Consider the following 22,423-nt stretch of genomic DNA (forward strand, 5'->3'; position numbering starts at 1 on the left):
GTGGCAATAGTATATAGATGAAAAATGATGAAATGGGGCTACCCGCTGTAGTGGAGGGATCTGACCAAGATCCCCTTTCCTGTGGTACTGCTGAGAGAGTTTTATGTCAGTGGACTTTTCCACAGGCTGCCTTTAACACATTGCTGGTGGGTTTTTGGAAACATTCTACTAAGATACTGGACTTTACAGGTGTGTCACTGCATTTTGCTGATTGGTTTTTTTTTTTCCTTTATCTGCCATGCTTTTGAGACAAACACTTCCTAAGTGTTCAGAATTCTGACCCCCTTCAGGCAAGATACACCACTGTTTTTCTCTGCCACATTGGATTTATAGGGCTGTATTAAAAGTATACTTATTGCAGAATGCTTTTGCCTGCCAGTTTCAGCTCATTTTCCCAGGACAGTGTGTTTAGTTCCTGCCAGTCCTTAGCTGCTGTAGTATCTCTATTCTCTTCTCCCCACACCTTGCAGGTAGCACGTTGTTAACTCCATCTCTGGCTTGCAGGACCTCATCATCCGCTTTCTGAAGCGAGCTGCCAGCAACCTGCGTCCGTCTCTGAGGCTGCTGCTCCCCAGCCGTCACGTAGGACTGACCGATCGGCGGCGAATCCTGGCTCGCCAGCTGGGCGAGTTCATCATCTGTTACAACAAGGTGACTTATTCTTCTTTAGATTGGTTTTTTGGTTCCTCTTTTCTTCTTACAGTGTTTCGTGCAGGCTGTTTCAAAGGCGCTCTTCTGTTATTTACAGGGTCTGCTTGCAGCTGTGCATCCAACAATGGTACTTTGTTGAAATTGTCAGATAGACAACAATATTATTACATAATATGTGCAGGCCAGTAATTATGTGCCTAAAAAGAAGTGCTGAAATGAAGTGGAATTTAACTGGCAGTGTGCTTTTTCTTTGCCTTGTCTTTGATTCTAATGCTTTGTAATGCCTTTTCCCACTTCTTATTTTTATGGGGCTTCTTTAAATATATTTTGTTTTATATATATACTGAGGTATACTGAGGGACTGCTACATATCTATAGTAATGTACTCTGCATGCTCAGTGTAAAGGAGTTGTGGGTCCTAATTTAAATAATTTTCATGTCTTTAGACGTAGGTGGTGTTGTTCTTAGCATAGTGGTTTCAACCTAGTATTTGTCCTGCAAGGACAGCTTCCCCTTTCCTTTGCCCTAGCATTTCTTCAGTGTTGGAGCAAGGGTAATTGAAATTCAGCTTTCAGAGGCAGCTGTGCAGAGGCCTTCAAGCTTCTACTCGTTAGGAGAGGATGTTCACTTATGTTGCCTTGTCAGAACTGACATCTGGTAACTTGATCTGTCTAATCAAGGTTGGTATTGAATGAAATCTGTTCCAGGGAGTGCCTTGTATGCCTAATGCTCACTGAAGTACTCTGTTAGGAGGAACCACAAAGCACTTGGGTGGCTCTGTGGTGAGTGGAGAATGCAGCTGCTTTGGATATAATTTCCACTCAAATTGTATTCAAACATCAGGATTTTCTGCTAACTCTTAAGTAAATTCACAAAATAAAGCTGTGTAACTGGTAATAAATCAGTGCATAAACATATTTTCTCAGTTAAAACAAGTGAGAACATATCACTTGAGGTTTCAGGGCGTATGTGTTTAAGCCCTTGAGAAACTGTTAGGCCGTGAGGTTTTTTGATTTCTGATTCCAGCATACAAACTTCTTTCATTGACTTGTAACTTCGGATTTAATAGAGACTCCTACTTGCCATTGTATATCATCTATAATGACACAGAAGAATACAGCTCCAGCAAATTAAGTAAAACCGATCACATATTATCCAGACATTTACTTAAGTAATAAAGGGTAAAGATGTCCTAAATTGGCTTTTTCTTCCCTGTCTTGAATTATGTTTCAAAAGATGTATCTGACCCTCTTTTCCTGGGAATGCTCAGGGTAACAGCAGGAAAATGAAGTGGAGGTCAAGTCTGGTCAGGTAAAGTTTTTAAGCTGGTACTGGTATTTCAGGCAGGTCTGAAGGTTTTTTCTAATGAACAAATATGTTTGTATCAATCCAACCTCTAGTGCCAACCAGCTCTACTGGTGTAAAATAGACTGTTTGTATCTGAAAATTTGCTCCCATTTTCACCCACAAAGGCTTACCATTTATTCCAGCATATTTCAGTGTATAAGCACATTTGCCATAGGCTGTACTGTTTTACTTTCTTAGTCTTTGCTAAAGCACTGGGGCTCTGGTATGTGTATAAGCCCTCAATTTGCTGCTTGACAGAAGAAATTAACTCAAGAGAACTACTAGTTTATAGTAGAAAATCTGTTGATTTTTCTACAGACATCCTTCATTTTCTTTAAGATTAATTTTATACTTTTTCCCTCCTTCTATCTGTCTACTTCTGGGACAAATGCGCAGATAAAAGCTGTTTGGAGGAGCTCTGTGGCAGAAACAATGAAGTGGAGACGGGACCCAGTATCTATAGAAAATGATTTTTTTTCCCTTCCATACTTCCTTATGCTCTACCAAGAGTGTAGTTGAAGGAACAGCACACATTTTTGAAGACTTGACCTTTTCTCAGCAAATCATTTGTGTTGGGTGGAGGAATGGATTTCAGTGTATGCTTAGGATGTTGTCTCTGGGGCTCTCCATATTTATTCAGGTTGTTGCATGTAGCAATGTTCTTTTTCTCTTAGATCCTATGGAATCGGTTTTTGTATTCTGGGAGCTGTAGCTATGCACTGGAACATAGAGACACTTACTGATACTGCTTCTTAACAGGAAACAGAGCTGATGGTTCAGAAACAATCGAAAAAGAAAGAGGAAGAGGAGGAGGGAGTGAATCCTAAAGATTTTCAGAACTTCATTGCCAGGGCAAGGTAGGAATAGATTTTATTCCCCTTGATAAATGATCTTTCAGCCTTGAAGCTTTGTTCTAAAGAGGATTTGCTTGATCTAAAGCCTCTACATACCGTTATTAAGACCTGATTCTGCTGTGGGACAGAGAGCTTGTCTTCTCTTGTCTCTCTTCCAGCAGCCAAACACTTGTAACATCAGCATGTGGTGCATAGGGAAGAACATACAATAGATGTTTTGACCATTAACTAACTTCCCAGAGGACAGCAGTGGTTGCCCTAGCCTGTGTAAATTTCAAACTGCTGCTGGTGAGTTAATGGTTTCCTCTCCTGTGATCCTGGACTAAATAAGGCAGTACTTCAGAAGGAGGATGAAACTTGAACTGCTGCTCAGATGATCTTGAGCTGCTGTGGTTGAACAGTTGTTACAGCTCTGACTCAACTTTCTGCTCTCAGAAACAAATCTCATGCTTGCTGCCGCTCTTCAGGAATTTTCCAGCTCTGGATTTTCTGAGATGAGCAAGGAAGGGAGTTAGGCCTCTTATTTGTCCTGCTAAGGCAGTTCAGTGTAAGCAGTTACTTTCACAATGGAAAAGCAGCATTTTCTATCACTGCACTTTATCTGCTTTAAACTTTAAAAAGTCTGGTAAGAAACACATTTTGAAAATAGTTGAGTATTCCTTAGGGCCTGTAGCATTGTATGAAAAACAATGGTATTATAACTATCTAACTATGGAGAGATCTGAAATTAAGTGAACCATAATTATGTTTCAAAATATCTGATTCTTGAGGACAAAAAGCAATTCCTCTTGACTCGGTTATTTGGTCAATATATGACATGCCTGTATAGGCAAGAACCTCTGCCAATATCTGGTCAGAGTTTACCTGCCTTTTCAATGCCCATCTTTTTTTTTCTGTGAAGATTGATGGTCGCTTCTTCTTTTGCATGACTGTTTATTAAAGTGTTCTTTCTTTTTCTGTTTGGATAGCACTAATAGTGAATGATTAGAAGTGGGTGGTAGCTGAGGCATCCTAAGTAAGTTCAGGTGGTTTCACAGTCTGTCTTGCTACATTCTTACAAAAACAAGTATTTTACCTTTTGCTAATATAATTGATGGAGTCATTGCTGCCATAGGTTTACAGGATCACAGAAAAATCTTTAGATGAAGATGCCTGACTACCATACGCCATAGGATCTCCTGCTCTTGCTGGAGATGCATATTATGTGGGCCCAGGCTTTTGGTTCTCTGAACATTCTGGCCACTGAAATGTCTGTTGTGTCCTAGGCAGATAATTTTCCTTTTTGCCAGAAATGTTAAGAGACAGCTGCATGGAACAGAGCTGCAAATTCTTCTGTTTTCATGTTATGGGCTACCATGCCGTCATGGCCTGATGCACAGTCTAGACTAGGGCGTGAGATTTTTGCTGGGTTGTCTGGCTGAGTGATATAGAATAGTTTGCCAGTGATCAGACAATTTCTAGGGATGATCTTTCTGCTTCTTTTGAAGTATGAGGTGTGTTTGGAAACTGATATCTGACGCTACTTGGCACGATGCTTCAAACTTAAATCAGTGAGTAAGTCATTTGGAGCCAATCAAAGGGGATAGGCTTCCACTTCAAGTGTTCCTTCTGCAGTACAGTGAATGCAGCAGTGGAGAATATGGGTAATAAGCGTTGCTTCTTAATTGAGATGGTCTCATTGACTCTCTAATTTTGATATCACGTGTATGTCATTGTGTTTAGTTTTTTATATGCTGTGACCATTGATTGTAATCGTCCTCAGTGCATTGTGAAAACACATACATACTGGTAAATTCATTTAAAAGCTTAAAGCACCTCTCCACACACAACTTCTCGTTCTTGTATTTCCTCTTCACTTCTATTCTGGGAGAAAAAGTGAAGTTTGGATCTTCAGGGCTTGCTGCAAACTTTGTTGTATCAGCTTTAGACATGGTTTTTACCAAAGCTTAGGCTAGCCAATACTAGTTCAATTGTGATATTCAGAGGATATTTAGAAAGATTCTAACTGCTGATCTACTACTTTATATTCCTGTGTTACATTTTCTTGTAGTGTTGCTGGCACTATACTACTTGTTTTATTTGCCATGCCATACAGCTACTTGCTGATGCTGAGGCAACACTAAAGCAAAAGGAAAGCATGTTAGAGACCAAACAACCAGAACTACAGCTTGCACAAGCTCTAATAAGAATGGCCAAGTAACTGATACTGGTTTGGGACCAATAGATGTTTAGGACATTTGGGCTGTCCCCCTTTGTTCTTGTGAGAAAAATGAGAAACATATGCAAGTTTTGTGAGTTTCCCAAAAATATTGACTGCTCAGGTTGTCCTGCAGTTTTGGCTAGTTAACAAGCTTTTGCCTTCTTTCCTCTTCTCCCCTGCTGCTGAACAGAAAAATTACTAATGGTGACTATAAAGCAGAGGCTGAGCTGAATTTTCTCATCAGAAAATAGCTGCTCATTCTAAAGAGCACCTGCAGAAGATTGACAAATTTAGCTGTGAATGGAATCTCTCATGTTGAGCTAATCTCCCCAGATGTGTTCGACGTATTCACTTACTCCTTATTTTATCCTGGGAAGACTCCTGAATGCCTGGAATTTCCTACTGCATAAGATGGTATTTTAGTGGGAATCTCAGGTTTAACCCCGGGCATGTTGCCTTCCTTTTACTCTTACCCTGTAGAGCTGAGCAAATCAGTAGCTTGTCTAGTGTCACCTTTTTTCCCCCCCACTCCACTCTTCAGTGGAGTCCTTATCGTTCATTGTCTTTGATTGTTACATGAATGCAGAAAAGCTTAGATCCATTTTTCTGTCCATCCATTTTTCTCTCCTTATTGCAGTGAAAGTGACCTGGAGGAAGTACTGACATTCTACACACACAAAAACAAATCAGCAAGTGTCTTCCTAGGAACAAAATCCACAACCACAAAACCCAGCAACAGCAGTCACCAGTTAGAGAAGCAGCCCCAAGGTGGTAAGTTTTGCAGGCAGTTCTGAGATGATGTTGCCCAGACAAACCTAGTTTAACTTAAGTCTATGAAAAGAGAACAACCTCTCCACCATGTTACTCAGGTTTTCTGAGGTTACATATATTTTTGGGTTTTTTTCTTTTTTAGCTCAGTCTTATGTGAAGACTAAGTAACTACACTCCTGCCTTCTTTTCCTGAAGTGAATGGGTTGAACTTAGACAGTATTTATAAGGAACTAGGTGTGGTAGTTCATGACTGAAGTGAGACTGTGCAAACTGCAGGCAGTAAGAATTGAAATGAACAGAGAATCCTGAAATCAAAGTAAGGGATGAATGAAATCGAGATCTTAAATTTTGCTGCCTGTGGTGAGTGTATCCACTGGAGGGCAGAGACTGTATATTTGAGCCTAATTAGGCATTCTATGCAAGGAAGAGTGTGCCAGGCATATGTATCTAGTAGTTCATGCTGCTAAACATGACAGCATAATTGTCATCAATGAAGTTGTGTGGTCTACAGGAAGTATTAGCCTTAAAGTCAGTCACTACAAGGGTAAATTCTGCAGCATTGTTCTAGTGATATGCAGTGTTCTACATCCTAACTCTTGATTTTTTTTTTTTTAAATAGAGCATCCTGAGATGGTGAAAAAAATAAAAGATGATCATCTCAAAAGTTCAGTTGCAGATTTGTCTGCAGAAGGAGCACTAAAAGGCTGTAAACCCAAAGAAGCTAAATCAAGCTGTAAGTGAACTGACTTAAATAATCATCATAAAAAATTGACTGCATATACTGTTTTAAACAAAGGTTGGAACCTTTGGGTTCAAACAGAGATCCAAATGCCCAGTTTGTACTTTTAAACACAAGAGAAGATACTGTAGAGTAGATAGTGGGAAAGAGCTGCCCCTCCCTGGGGGGGATGATCTGGATATGGCAGGCTTTGAAAGAAGGTATTTATCATGTAGAGCCTCTTCTTGTCTGTGCTGGCAGATGTGGTCATTTTGGTTTCAGTGGGTCTGAATACAGGCATTTGATGTGTTGATATTATCAAAGGACGTAAAAAGGACCCATTATCTTTGTCTAGTTCCAGAAGGACTCACCTTCTCCTTAAATGCTGAAGGGAAATTACCTCAATGCAGTCCTCCTGGTGCTTCTTCCTCTGTTCCTGGTGCCACGTTGCAGAGAAGTACCAGTTCTTGGATGCCATCTCAGCCTCCAGCCTCTGAAAATCCAAAGGTGTCTGCTCAGCCTTCATTGCCGGCTCCTCCAGCTGGTCCCAGACTGATTCAGTCCCCACCCCCACTACACTCCTTGCAGAGCACAGCTCCTGACAGCTCTTCTGTCCTCACAAACCCAGTGTCCACTGAGACTTGTAGCCTTGCAGGGTTACATCGTCGTTCTGGTAACTACGCCATCGGCCCATTCTCATCTTTTCAGAGAGCTGTTCAGATCTACAGCCAAAGATTGTCCCAGATACCTTCTGCAAAAGTAGGTGAGTGCTCTGGGATCCACAATAACTTGCTAGTTCAGTACAGAGACTGTGTAATTTCTGTTGTGGAGTAGGTAGAAATTTTGTTTCCAGAATTGAGTCTTGTTGGATGTTGCTAAATTTCTTACAGAAAGCAGGAGTACAGGATGCAGCCCTTGTTAGGCAGATGCCCTTTTATTGACCAAATGAACAGGCAGTCATAGAATCATTTGGGTTGGAAAAGACCTTTCAGATTACTAAGTCCAACAATTAATGCTACCAAGTCCAGCATTAACCAGGTCCCTAAGAGCTGCATTTACTGCATGTCTTTCAAATACCTTCATGGTTTATGACTCGGCCACTTCCTAGCAGTCCATTCCAGTGCTTGACAACCCTTTTGGTGGAGAAATTTTTCCTAATATTCAGTCTAAATCTTCCCTGGTACAACTTGAGGCCATTTCCTCTTATCCTGTTGTTTGTTATTTAGGAGAGGAGGCTGACCCCTACTTCAAAAAAACTTCTTTTCTAGTAGTTGTAGTGATAAGGTCTCCCCTCAGCCTTGTGCTTTGAACTCGGCCTTTGAACTCGTTCAAAAAGAGCTGTGAAATTAAATATTGTATATTTTCTTTATTATGTTACTGATCTCATCTATCTTTAGTGGATTTAATGTTGTTTTCTTTAGCAGAAGTCCTGTCTCAGTCTGTGTGCTGTTCTTAGTTCTCTGGTTGACTATCAAGCGTAGAAATCTTGTAATGAAACCTCATAAGTGTTGAATACTTAAAAGTGTGTCAAGACCTCCAGAAAAGAAGGATCTGAATGAATCATTACAATATCTCATTCTCTAGGGTGTTTTAGCACTGCCATATCCAAGGGTATCCCAAAACCAAGATTTAGAGATCTGTCATGCTGTCCTAGAACTCATTTAAGCAATGCAGCTTTAGAGTTTAAAGAACCTGAGGCGTAGTAGAAACTGTGGGAATTTTTGTGCAGACCGAAACTTTTGGGAACCATATACAGGCTAACAGCTGTCATCCTGATGATACTAAATTTTTTTGTGTGTGTTTTGATGGTATTTATTTGTTCTAGGTTGTGTGTCAGGGTCAGCACATGTTTACTAGGGTTGCTGTATATATACTGACAGCCCCTCAAGCATTAAAATACATCTTACTTCCCAACTGAGTAGCTTATTTAAAGAGATCCATTTGTTTTTAAGGAAAAACTTTACAGATTTAACTTGGGTAACAGCTGCCCATGTCTCTGGAATTGGGTGCCATTAGATACATTGTAATAAAGAGAATACAGGTTTGGAATTGCTAATTGCTCATTTGGGCAATACCCATGCAGAATAGGTGTATTCTGTATTCTTCTTGGTGTCTTACCTGCTTTTGTGTGTCTGTGATCAGCAGGCTGAGGGGCTGACATTGCTCATGAAGCACATTGCAATGTTTGTTTGGTAGGTCTCTGTCGCAGTTCAAGCAGGCCGTGTGTGGGCTCAGCCAGGATGCACAAAGATGCAGAGCATCCTGCCCAGGGCAAACGTCATGGGCCTGCTGTGGCAGCAGCAGAACTGCAGCAGTTGGCAGAAAAGCAAGCAGCCTGCCAGTATTCCCCACCAAGCCACGTCAGTCTCGTTACACAGCAGGTATGTAAGCACTGAAGTAGGTTCCCTGCGCAAGGGAGACGTTTGTTACAGGCTTCTGTGGGAGCACTGGGCTGGGCTGAGATATGCTGCATGCAGTAAATCTCATGAAAATTCATCTCTGTCCTGTTGTTTCAAAGTGCTTGCAGCCACCAAAACTTTGATTTTCTGTGGGTTGGCAAGAATGTCTTGAAGCCATTTTATAGGAGAAAAGGCGGAGGATTATATAATACGTTACAAAAAATGGAATCCATGCTTTGTCTTACTAGACAATAAACTAAAGTCTTCTCAGATTTTTGCTTCCATGCGATTTGCTTCCTTGTTCCTCCAGTGTGTCGTCACAGGGCTGGCAATGAAAGTCTGCAGAATGGCTTCTGATGTAAATTCTATATTCCAATAACACTGTAAAGACTGAATGAAATACTTACTAGCATGGGGAATGATAATCCTTTTGTCAAACGTGGTGATACATGATTGAGTTCTGGTAGAATTGCACTTAGTTTCATATTTCATGTTGAATTATGTCCTAAATGGCGACACGCAAACAATTTTTTTTCTTTATAATGTACTATAGTTGAACTCAAAGTGTTCAAATTGAGCACTTCTGACTTAAACTGCCAACTGCAGATTTTCTAGCATAGGCACGTTGCCTTGGACAGTTATTTTTTTCTCTTTACTTGCTGGAGACAAATGATTTGAGTGTCTTAGTCTGTTTCTTGTGTTTTGGAATTGCTGTTTTGATGATGGTTTTGCTGAGTTTTCTGAGGCATGTTTGATAGTTGCAACAGCTGCTGGTATTTGCTTCTCTTCTTTCAATTTTATTATATGATATTTGGATTTTGAATAACTGGTTATGCTATTGGCAATATATTTCAAAATGTGGGGCAGATGTATAACTTTAGGAAGCTGAATAGATTTTTCGTTGCAGATAGGCCTTCAATTTTTAAAGGATATGTCAAACAATAAAGTCCCTCCTTGTTGATGGACTTGGGAGAGACTGTGAGCACTGGCTATACCAGTGATGCTGAGGCCTGGTCTTGCATAAGGCCAGATGCTATTAAGACAATTTGTTCTTGTTTGCTTGTCTAGTAATACTCAGAGCTATCAGTCTGGTTCACAGCTGGTTTTGAGTGAAATGCTGTCAGTAAAACTGTTCAAAAACTTTGATAGTGAAACATTTTTATTCAGGAAATGCTGGTTTTTTGAAAGCTAAATATATAATGGGAAGTGCCTCCTTGAATAAAAGTTACTATCTAAACAAATACTTGGGGAAAAAAATTGAAATGTATCTATTTCATTTTAGTCTTTCCAAAAAAGAACTTTGAAAAATAAGTTCATAGACTTTTTTCCCTAAAATCATTCATTACCCATTCTGCTTCAACTGCTGTGGTTTGTTGGGTCTGTCTAGAGAAGCCAGTGTGTCTTTTTGCAGCCATTTGTGTAGCTGCAAAAATGAAATTATTTTTAAACTCCCCTATTCCTACCATGGCTAGTTACTCCTAGATAAATTAGGAAGTATAAAAGCAGGGGTTAAGAGAGGAATTCAGAAAGATCTGCATGGGAAGGTCAGTGCAGTTTCCTGAGCACAGCTGTGTTGGGTGGCAAAGGGGCATACTCTGGTGGCAGCTGAAACCTGTTCAGCCAGCAGTCAGTCTCTGTAGGTATACTCAGGAGTGAAAGTGGCTCTGAGGTGCATGGATAGCCTGGAAATGCATTGGCTGCAGTAAATGTGTCTGCATTGCTTTTGCTTCCGAGTTTTTCCAAGATAACTTTCCCACAGAAGAGGTGGGAATTGGATAGGAGGAAAATGATGGTGCTAATTTGCTTTGCAACAAGCAAACAACAGACACTCAGCTCCTAGCAGACACTGCTGATTTTCTGACTCTGCTGTATTTTGAATTCAACTATGCAGTGTTTGCACATGCTTTGTTTCAGTAGTGAAAAATAGAAATGTGTTGGGTTATGTATTTGTTATCTTCTGTCATCATGAAAAAGATCAGTGTAGAAAGGAATTCATAAGCCAATGAGAAGTTTAGAGCTGGAGTTCTATCTGACAAAGAGTTTCCTTCCTGAGCCTGTGTGCATTCAGTTCTAGACATCTGCTCTCTACTGTGATTTTTCTGGCCATGTATTTTAAATAATACCTTTGGAAAGATGAAATCTGAAGTTTGCTTAGTATGAAAATTTGGATTTAGTTGAGAACGGTTTTTAAGGCGATCTGTTTCTTCAGTACTGAATTTATGGCACGTAGTAATTTCTAAGCTGAGACCATTATTTTTAAGCACACTTGAAACTGTGATGTTTTGGAAGGTTCAGATGTAGCTGCAAGGCCCAGTGTATCATAACTAAGCATGCAGTTACTACTTATGCTTTTTTTTTCTTTCACATGGACACATTTTGCTCTTCTGTCAGTTATTAAAGAGTCATTCTGATTGTTTTTTGATCCAGCCTGGATTTTAAATCCTGTCTTGCAAGAAGGGTCCAGGAGTTTTGTGAGAAGACAGAGCTGCCATGATAACAAGGGTAGTAAGAGGTATCAGCATACAATAAAACATAATTGTAGGGCAGCAAGGTTTGGCTTGTTGTTGAGGGACGTGGAACCAGGATATCTGACTTTGAACTGCTAGGCATGGATGTGGATTGGAAGCAGGGGCATTGAATAAATAGAAGTGCAGGAATTGCAGAGTAGGCTGGCAGTTTGGAAAGTGATTTGCAGGAGAACAGGTACTGTTGAAGCTACTTGGGAGTGATGCATGGTTTTAGATTTGGGCAGACCAGGATTTGGCCTGAACCAGCAAGAGGGAAGGCAAGGACAGGTGAGACAGAGATATATGTGGGAGAGGATTTAGTAAACACCTGGAGAGAACTGGGAAGTTAAAGACTATTGGTATGAGATGAAAGGAGAAAGGCTTGAGATGGGAGTGTTTGAGGGTTCTGGGTTATGAAACTCTGATGGCTTTAGGACAGGAGAATTAAGGGATGGAAAACTGAGAGGAGAGTAGAGAAAGAGAGCTCATTTCAGGGTCACCTAATTAAACAGGGCACTACTTTCCTATACATTTCTAGACAGGAAACTCTGAATTGTTTTTTTCCCCTTTTCACTTCTGTGTTTAAACCACTTGAAATATGATAGTATTTTTTAAAAAGCAGTCTTAAATAAATTGGCATGAAGATTAGAACATTACTTATCTAATAATAAAAGTAGTACAATTGTTTAAAGCCATTCCAGAAACTTGGAGTTAGTCTACCTTGTTGGAAAGTACCTGGCTGGTATGAAAAGGACTTGATATATGGATTTAATTATGTTTCATGATAAGATGAGGACCATTGATTTAGAGGGGGTATATGAAAGAGTGACTTGAAAATACTGGTGTTGCTGTGGACTGTGTTTTTGTGGGGGTTTTTGGTTTGTGTGTTTTGTTTTTTTTCCCCCCAAGGGCAAGAACTTTAATGTGAGAGTTGAATGTGTTGCACCAAGCTGTGTCTTGTAGGTTGGGGTGCTCTGTATACATACCTCCTTCCAAGAGCAGCTGGGAAGCTTATTTTCCATTCCTGTTTTTGTGAGAATTGCTTCTGGTATCCATACAGTAGTGTTGGTCTCTGGGGTTCCCAGGAATGTAGTCTCAGCAGCTGTGCTTGGAATGGTGGTGTCATTCTGGTTGGGAATCCACCTCTGTCCCTCTCCTATCCCTGCTGTTCTTCACTGTTTTCTATCCATGCCCAAAGCACCTGTTTTGTGTTTCCTCTTTTACACTCTTTTTTTTCCTAGCCTCTGTATTAAATTAGTTTATTATTGAGTAATTTTAACTGATATAATTTTATTGATATTATTGATACTACTTTATTATTTACTACTAAAATACTAATGTCCAAAGGGAAATTTTTAAGTATCTGATGAACTTTGAAAAAGATGTTTAAGCTCTTTTCTCTGAAGAAAACAAGATTTTTGTGTTTACATTAGCTTTCTGTCTTGTCAGTCCTTTCCATTCACTTCTGGAAGATCAGATAGGAACTTCATTCTGATACTCATAACATATACAATTCTTAGCACATGAGAGATGGAGATATAGGAAGGTAAAGCCTTACTGATGTGCAGTTTTGTTCTCTTGTACTCAGTTTTCTGTCCTCACAGACAGTCACACAAAGTGTGTAGGAACACTTTGCCTTTCATTAAGTTGTGTTTTTCTGCTATTTCTAATTTTTGTCTAATAATAAAGCTCATTTTGAGATCATGACAACAATGGGAGTTAGGTACCTCTATCCATACTATTTCAGACACTGCCTGATTTTTGCAGTATGTGCAATCTAACTATAGTACTCTACAGCATCCAAAAATAGAAGGGTGTGCCTCTCATTAGCTACCCAATGTGTCTGGGAGCAAGCAACAGAGATCTGTATGGTAAATGTGCCTTTGAGGGTCCAGCATTAACCTGGTAAGGCAGGGGCTGAGTAGGCTTATGAGGAGGTATCTGATCTCCAGTGGCCATAAGAAAGTGAGTAATCTATTATGTCCTATCTGTTAGAGTTCTTTGAGCTGAGAAAAACAGTACTCAGTTTAGCTTGTTCATATTCAAACTTCCAGTGAGGTTTTTGACAAGCATTCATCAAGTGCTGTTAAGATGGACAGGTGTCTGGAAGATGATAAAGGAAGTTTTATTGCAGATCAAAAGAAGACAAAAAGCAAACAAAAAAGAGTCAATTTGCTATATAGCAAGGGGACAACTGAAGATGCATAATACAGAATGTACATGATCCAGTGTAAAATTAAAGGTTTGAAAGGAGGAGAGGAACTTTATTGCCTTCCTTGCCTTGATTTTATGATGTAGAGATCTTACTGACTACTTTCTGACTTCTGGACAGCTGAACTAAGAGGGTTTTTTTTTCCTGTGCCTAGTGTAAGCCATTGGCCTTTCTTGATGGACAGATGGATGAAGGCTTATCCAGACTACTTTTCCTTTTATACCAGTCTTTAATCAGAAGTCTTTATTTCATGTCTGTTTAGCATAAAATATTTCCATGTGTTTGCATTGCAAGACTTTCTGCAGGGAGGACATGAAAATACAACATGTGTGTACATCCAGAGCCAGGTGTATGGATCCTGGATGCATATGAGTGTTTTTCTTTGTAAATAGCATGCTACTTCTTTCTGAAGCATGCTGTAAGGTAAAAATTTTTCTGCAGTGCTGTATCTGTGTGAGGTCCCTATCACTGCCCAGTGATGGGGGGGAGCTGGAGTTGATATCTAGCAGGCTGTAGTACTTCGTAGTTATTAATGCTGGGGAGCTGAAGAATGTGTCGAATTGGCCAGCTTGAGCAAGAGGAGGAGGAAGAGAAGGAGGGGAAACCTGGTGGGAGCTCTGACTCTGTGTGTGTGGGGGAGAGTGAGAGATTTCAAGTCCCAGCTATCATCAGGAATAGCTCCAATTCTTGCAGCCGGGGAGTTTAATCACAGGGATAACATCAGACCACCCAGGCAAGGGCTATACAGAGCTGCCTCCTTCTGTGCTATGCAGCCAGTCAGTGCCCAAGATCCAGCAGCCAGGATTCCTGCAAACATACTGACACATCCAGTTGAGTATGGGGCACTTGTCTTATTCTACATTTTTCGTTTCGACAGAAGGTGGAAATGTGAAAGAAGCAGGTGAGTTTACTAAACCTTAGGACCAGGGAGAGGGAGTGAGGAAGAATTGAATGGAGCATTTTACAGTGTCCCAGAGGGACCATGTATATGCTACGGGAATCCCAAAATAGTGAGCTTCATCTTAACATCAGCTACAGCAATATTGGAAGCCACACCACTCACTTAGCTGTCTAAGTTATACAGTGTGGTACCCTCACCTGCCTTGTACTCGACAGAGCAAACTGCCAGTCTGCCAGAACACCCTGTACAGGTCCCAGTGGGCATCAGCTCATTCCTGCCTAGACCTGAACAGCACAACAAGAGCATTACATTTAGGGTGCAGCAAATACTTACAGAAATTTGGTGAGGCTCTTTTCCTCACTGAGGAGTTTGGGTTTCTTTCAGTGGTGATCCCTTGGTTTGACTCAGCCCACTTTATCCGAGTCTTAGTTTTAGTTTCCTTATGAGACCATTTCTTTGGTTTTTACACTCTCACTGATGGAGAGAAAGGGAAGTGTAAAGAATAAAGGCATCTTACTGTCATTAGTAAGAGAAGCAAGAAGCAGGCAATCACCTCTTAGGGACATTTTTCCTTCCTCTCTCACACCTCTGTGTGACTGCAGGGCCCCATCTTCTTCTCACTCAAGCTGTTCACACAGGAGCTGGAATTACTTGTGTTACTACTGATTAGTAGCAGCATCAGTAATGTAACTAGTTGGTCTCAGCAGAGGTTGTAGGAAGTGAAAATATCACTGTAGTTTCTGCAGTGCTCGTGTTGAACTCCTGCTCTGAGGCTCCACAGGGAATAGAAGCAGAGGGTTTTGTTATGATGCAGCAACATCTGCAGATAGTCACCAAACAGGCCAGGATGAGCAGCTAGGTCTCATGTTATGGGAAAGATTACACCCCGATCATCAAACTTTTGGCAGGATTGTGCCTTGTAAAAATCACTCCCACTGGAAGTTTTGAGGCAGTGTCTAAATGAAAGCCTGACTTTTTCAGAAGGAAGAGGGGGGAGCTCAGCTATCCACAGCAGCAGCACTAACTTGAGTTTTCTTTTTTCATTGTTAAATGGATGCATATGCTGGAGACACTACAAAGGAATTTGCAAGTTTGTCAGGTTTCCCAGGAATGTCTTTGGCAGGTCTTTGTCTGGAACGTTTTCTGGAGACTGGAACACTTGTGCTCTGTATGCATATGTATATCATGTAAGCTGGTAAGCTCAGAGAGCAAAGAAGGAATGTCACAGGCCTTTGGCCAGATCAGCCTTGGTACACACACAGATTTCACACTTCCCAGCCTGTTAGCCCCACTTCTTCCCTCCTGGCCAGTTGTTACTGCAAATTCAAATCTGTACATAAAATGGAGGTGCTTTAGTATGCAGTGTGGTCAGCAAGATGGCCTCTGGGTAACAGAAAGGTGGTTTTAGAAAAATCTGTTTGTATTACATGATTTCCTCATGGAATTTGGAGTGGTACATTTTGTTACACTGTTCACACAGTGGTTGGGTTATGTCTTTTTTGTGATTTGGAGTTTCCTTTGTCTCTTAAGAGGCATATTAAGATAGTGTGATTTTTTTTTTTCTTCCCCCCCCACCCATGCTGGGATAGCCTGTTGCATTCCAGTATCTTGATGCATTAAGGAAGGCAAGGCAGCTGGACTACTTCCAGTAGTACTGGCAGACCTGCAAGCTGTTAGACCAAGTCATGGCAGCCTGTCCTGGTTCCCAGATGTACCTGGGAGCTCTGTGGTAAAGCTAGGAAAATGCAACAGATTCTAGGGAGAGGACAGGTTAACAGTGAGTATTTATATTGTTGTAGCATCTAGTCAGTTATCTCTGAAGGCTCAAGGAAGAAAAATAACTGAAAGAATACAGCAAAATTTCTTTTTTTTTTTCCCCTCCACATGGCAAGTTCTTAGCTCTTCCCTTCTGTTAAAGATTTCATGGATCTTGAAAGCCTTAGGGGGATATCTGTGTTTGAGGCAGGCTTGGCAAGTGAAAATACTTGTGTCTATGAAAGCCAGGTAATGAAAGAAAAAACATATTTCATTTGCAAGCTGTTGGATCATGTTGGCATTGCTGGATGAACGATAAGTAATGAAATGGAGAATTTGGGATTGACTGAAGGGTCTTGAAGGAGTCAAACTGGATAAGCTTATGGATACATATGCTTACAGAGCATATGGTCAAAATAGATTGAAGGGCAAAGGAGAACACACTACAAATTATGAAACATTTGGCACATTTTCAGTTTTCAAGTGGAATGGTTCCCTCTTTGAGCTCATGATACAGTGTTGTCCTGTCTGACTCATCAAAATTTAAGGATTCTGGTCTGATCTTAAGGCAGAGGAGTAGTGATCTTATGTGTATCTTATCATGATCCTTGTCCAATTTGTCCAATCTTTCTTTAAACAGAAAGGTTTCTCATTAAACAGTTTATTCATGTATGCCTTTGTTGATGGAGTTTGCTGTGCTGAAATCTCTCTTCCTGTTTCTGACTCCGAAAATGTTATCATTTTGAAGGTCTTTTTGGAAGAGACAAAGTAGGCCTATGGTTACTGCATTCTTTTGGCATATCTTTTAGGCTTGACATGTGAATTATACCTTGAGTTCTGGACCCCTTTTCCTCCTCACCAGTCAGAAAGATCCAAATGGAAGTGTGAGATGTGTGAACTGCAGAGGATTCAGTGTGGCTCCAAGTAAGAGAAATGATCTTTAGACTTTGTAGATCCCCAAGCTCCATCACTTTTTGGGCAACAAGATATGACTGGCTTCTGCCAGAAAAGTACTAAAACTGCCAACTGGAGAGGATCAAGTAGGTAATTTATAATGTATTGCTTGTTGTAACATGTTGACCAGTGAAATTTTGGATCTGCTGTTCAGGATGTTGGTAATGAAAATTTAAGTCACTTTTTCACTGCCTGCCAAGAGGGGCAGAGTAACAACTTCTTGTGGTGATGTGTCCCTGTTCACCTTGGTTGACTCCTACAAACTAGTAAGAGAAGCATTCAGCGCTTCGGGAGGCTTTTCCTGAATCCGTGGAGGCTGATCTGCAACACTCATTATTGTTTTCTTTTTCCGATTGTTACAATTGATGGCTTTAGCTTATCTCAACCATTAGAGAAGATCAAAAAGAAAATACTAACTTTATTGTAGAAAAAAGATTATTGAATATGAAAATGGGAAACTCTTGAAGAACTAGTATAATGTGGATCAGAAAAGTGAAAGACATTAGGCTCTTTTTCTGATTCCTACTTGTGATTTCTTAGAAGTACTATACAGTGGATCTTTGTAGGCTGCTATTAATTGGAAGCAAATTCTATCCTGAAGGTTTTATTCCTATCTGTACTTGTAGAGTTCATATTTCATATGGAATTTTAAAAGCAGATTAACAAAAACAAACCCGTCAACTCCTATATTCAGCACTTTGGGATATCATTCTGTGTTGTGGCCTGGCTTTCAGTCTTAATTTTTTTTCAGAAAATAAACTTATCTGACTAAGGCATGACCATAGATACCAGTTCTTTTAAGCTTATGTGTCCCTGCTGGCAAGGCAAGTGTATTGCAGTCCTAAACCTACCTTGTAACATATAAAAATAAATGTAGAAAAGTATTTCGGCATTATGCAATAATTTATCTTTTGGCTTATTAGCATTATATTGAAGTAAATGTAACAGTACATATAAGTACTGTTTCTAACACAGGTCTCTATTGATGTGGCTGTGACAACCCACATGTTCTTCTCCCCTCCCCCAGTTTTTCATGTTGTATCATAAATAGAAGTACATCAAGTGGGCTCTTTTCCTTCTGTGAGAGTTTTTGGGGATTTACTATATCATGGTGTTCTTCAGCCAGCATGTTGCTTTCAGCTTCTGACATCTTTGTTGTCCCAGTCAGTTTAAAAATTGTAGCAAAACTTTATGAATCCTTCTATCATGAGAGAGTAGGTGTGTATTGTCTTGCCTTTTGCAAGGTCCACAAAGAATGTGTAAATGTGACAAGAGATTGTTTGAAGTGTGCAGTGTAGGCTACACAGGTCTCCTGTCATACTGTCAGTGTCAGGAAAAGTATTCTCAAGTCCATCACTGCTAATGAAAACCAGGAATCTCACCAAGCAGGAGAGTTTGAACCCTTGTTGTTGCAACTCAATTTGAAACGTATCTTAATTCTTACAGATCCACACCATTAACCACCTTCTCTGTTGAGTCCTGTTAGCCTTTCTTGGTTTTGGAGAGATGATTTTTGTTTGGTTTGTTTTGCTCCATTAGTACTATTTCTGAAGCTACAAGCTCTTCCATATGGATAGAGTATCCATATGGATACTTTGATCCAGGTGCTCTAAATTACCTTTTACACCAAAGTACCAACTGATTTGCTGCTAAGTGTTTGCCTCTGTAAAGGGAAAAAAGCAGTTCCATCAGGTGCACAGGAAGACTAGAAAATGAAGCCACTGCTGAGCACAGATGTGTCGGGGGTGCCTCAGTAATCCTCCCAAACATCCTGGCCAGCTAATTATAGCAGCTGAGATGTCTCAAAGCATGGCCCAGTAACAAGCAGTAACACCTGTCTGGGTGGGCTGGCTGCAGCTAAACCTTATATTCTTGCTGGTGTTCTCTCTTTCTTTCTGAATCCTTTGCCTGTTTTTAATCCTGCTGTAGTTTAAACACCTGTCTGTCTGGAATGTGTGAAATGTCACTATTACCCATGTTAAGCTATTTGCTCACCTGCTTAAAAAGACAGCTTTCAAATAAGCGCTGATACATGGATACAATGATAATTAAAGAGGAAAGCTTGTCACAGTAATAGAGTAGGATTTCGGTAGTAATTCATCAGACTAAATGGTTCTTGGCATCAAGATAATGAGGAGAGAAAATTGGATGAAGTCATCTTCATTTCACACATTGGATGTGTTAGCAAAGTTCTGATCGCTGTTGCTGACAAGCTAAGGATTGTATATAACCTATTTTATTTACCATGTTGCCTTCTGTGTTTGCATCATTTACTATTCTTCCTTCTTTTCAGACAATCAATTCTTTGTGACCAGCAACTGTCATTGTTAGGTATTTGTATAGTGCCTGGCACAATCAGAACTAATTCTAATTTGAAGCTTTCTGTTACTGCAGTGAAGATGCTTTAAATTTAAATTAAATTCTGCAGAACACAGCAACATTAAGGGTGAGGCACCAAAATGTCACCTAATACTGTTTTCTGTATAAGGTGGACAACACTACCCATTGCTAAGCTTGCCTGATAATGTCCCACTGTAAGATCTTGTTTTAAATTGCTTATAGTGTTCTGAAACTTTATTCATTTAAATTGATGTTTTCTGTGCTTACTGTTCAGTTTTCAGAACACTTCAGGCAAGGTGAAGTATTCCAGCCAAAACCAAGGCTGGATTAAAAAAATATTTTGTGCCTTTTAATATCTATGGAACTTTTATTTTGAATCTCTTCATCTCCCATGCTTTGAAATATTGGAATATTAGAATATCAGAATTCAGAATTTTGTTGAAGCTTGTTTGCAGAGTAACTATTGAAAAAGCTTCAGGAATAATGTACTCAGCAAGACCTGCTAGACCTTCTCAGCTTCCTGAAGGTTCCCTCCACACTGAGGATGCTAAACTGAATTTCTCTGTGATTGCACCTCTGATATGCTTTGGCTTGAGCTTCTCTTCTCCTGTGTTTTCATTAACCTGGTCCGTGTTGGACTGGGGACCTGTCTGACTTGACTGCAGAATTAGTAGGAGTTCTGCCAGGGTGTGGAGAGCAGCTAGGATATGGAAGCTATGAAATTTGTATCTGGACATTATTTAGGAGAGGACATTGAGAGCTGTTGAGACAGAAGAACAGAAATGGATGGAGTGGTAAATGTGGTCCAGTGAGCAGCCCACATTCAAGGACTGGATGAACACAGAGTTTGGCAAAAGGAGTGGACTGGGGAGGGGAATAAAACCCGAACTACTAGGATATAGGACGTGTGAGAAACCAAGAATGGAAGTGTGGAAAGACAGATCAAGTAACTACTCCTGTGGTAAGTTCCAGACCTGAAATAATGTGGGTCAGGGTCCAGATGTAGTGAGGAAGCCAGTGCTGGAAGTCTGTAAGAATGAAATTGTACTGAGGAAAACAAGGAAAATGACATCTGAAATGCAGAAGCTGAGACTGACTGTGTGAGAATAATAACACAGAGATGAGGAGTAAGAATGGGAAAGGATAGACCTGAGAAGGGATGAGGTAAAAGTGGCTGCTTTTGGAGAAGTGGGCAGAAGCCTAGAGTATAGTCACTAGAATTTAATCCTGTCCAGAACTTGAAGTAGGAGTTCTGAAGCTACAAAATGCTTAGGTGCCTTGTACTACTAAAACACGTGGAGGGACAACCTACTGTGTTGTTGTCAATGGCAGTATTAATGGTCCAGAGTTCAGTGAGAGGACTGTCTGTAGTTCTGAACAAGCCCATTTTAATTATGAGTGTATTATATTGCAATGAAGGTGGTATGTACTTGTTTGAGCAATTGCACACAAATTCTGTTAAGAGAGCATTGTTAAGCTGTGTTTATGTCACACTTGAAGTGTCTTAATAAGCATCCCCTTTGAGATCTGGAGCAGATGCAGGGCTAGTTGTTAGACTCTTCTTTCTGTCTGTGTCCTATGTTTCATTGGGCACATGCCTTCCAAATGCTACAGAAGCGAGGAGGGCCAATACAAGTAAGTCAGGTTTACCATATGATCCTAGGCATTGTGCAGACCCTGATGTTCCTGCTGTTCCTAAAAAGTAGCATATGATCATGTAATTTAAGGTAGTTGTCAGAGCTGACTGGGAGGCCTTTGCAAAGTTGGCCTTTCAACTTTTCTATTGTTTTGTTACTTTTTTTTCCAAAATGTAAACTGTTACACTGCTGTAGTAGACCCATTGCATTATGTATTTCTTCAATACATCTACAGATAGTGCCTACATGCAGAGTTTGATCTTTCAAGAGTATAAGCAGCACAGGAGGAATGGTCAGAGAAAGAAACAATGGAATACATGTTATATGCTTAAAAACTTCTAGGTTTTAGTGCTTGATATTGCAAATGTACACCTAACATGATCCGTGTGCATTGACTTGTGTGAACACAGTATTTGTAAGTGGTCGTGTGAGTAGTTTCTTTAATGTTTGGTTGAGTTTTGGTTTGAATTTTATATCCAAGGTACTTAGGCTTTTGGGTTGTGCCTGTATGTTTGTATAGAGCAGGGTAGAGACAGGACAGGTGTGTACGGTTGGCTTACTGACGCAGCTCACCATGACTGAAGAGATACTCTGGTCTTTGCTCAGTGCAATATAAGCTTCTAGCTTTTGATCAATGCATGTGGAGTTTATTTTTCACATGGCAGGAACTTTGTTTGGGATTTTTGCCCCATCTTTGTCCTTTTCCTCCTCTGTTCTTCTGTGAATGGACGGGTTGTAATTTTCATGCCGGCACTTGAATTCATCTCAGGCACTGTGGATATTGGTGGCATCACTCACTGCTTTATGCAACTAGCACACTGCTTTTGCATTTGAATATTTCCATGTTGTAGCAATTTAACTTCTCTTAGTACATACTCTATCCCATTTACTTAGTGATACCTTTTTCCCTTTTCTTAGCTTTTAATTCTGATAGTTTGTTTGGGTTTGTTTTTCTTTTGTTTCTTTTCTTTTTTTTTTTTTGCCTCCTTAGTTAACAAACCTGGACTTGGCAAGTGGAGCTGTAAGCAAGGGGAATGCAGCTGCCCCACAGAGCTACTGGTCACCACTCAAAAAAAGAGGGTCACTGTGGCCTGTTCAGTCAGACACTCATAGAGATGACAAAAGATCTGTCTCTTCAGCAGTCAGGTAAGTTAAAATTGCTGCTCTAGCTTTTTGA

General features: G+C 40.3%; 1 protein-coding gene across 18 annotated transcripts in view; it reads left to right on the plus strand.

Moving 5' to 3' along the window:
* The window catches only part of TTLL5 (tubulin tyrosine ligase like 5), a 126,960-nt gene that overhangs the window by 50,501 nt on the left and 54,036 nt on the right, over positions 1-22,423 (plus strand). For 17 of the 18 annotated variants that reach the window (XR_005257284.1, XR_005257285.1, XR_005257283.1 and 14 more), the window contains 7 exons: positions 505-651; positions 2,758-2,855; positions 5,690-5,823; positions 6,443-6,556; positions 6,897-7,304; positions 8,738-8,922; positions 22,238-22,392. Coding sequence is in view for 15 of the 18 variants with exons in the window: in XM_038139871.1 (XP_037995799.1) it covers positions 505-651; positions 2,758-2,855; positions 5,690-5,823; positions 6,443-6,556; positions 6,897-7,304; positions 8,738-8,922; positions 22,238-22,392 (1,241 nt within the window). In the remaining 3 variants the exon portion in view is untranslated. The remainder of the gene's footprint in view (positions 1-504; positions 652-2,757; positions 2,856-5,689; positions 5,824-6,442; positions 6,557-6,896; positions 7,305-8,737; positions 8,923-22,237; positions 22,393-22,423) is intronic. The other variant, XM_038139879.1, reaches the window with a different exon arrangement.

Source organism: Motacilla alba, chromosome 5 (genome assembly GCF_015832195.1).
Source record: "Motacilla alba alba isolate MOTALB_02 chromosome 5, Motacilla_alba_V1.0_pri, whole genome shotgun sequence".
NCBI classification, from domain to species: Eukaryota; Metazoa; Chordata; class Aves; order Passeriformes; family Motacillidae; genus Motacilla; species Motacilla alba.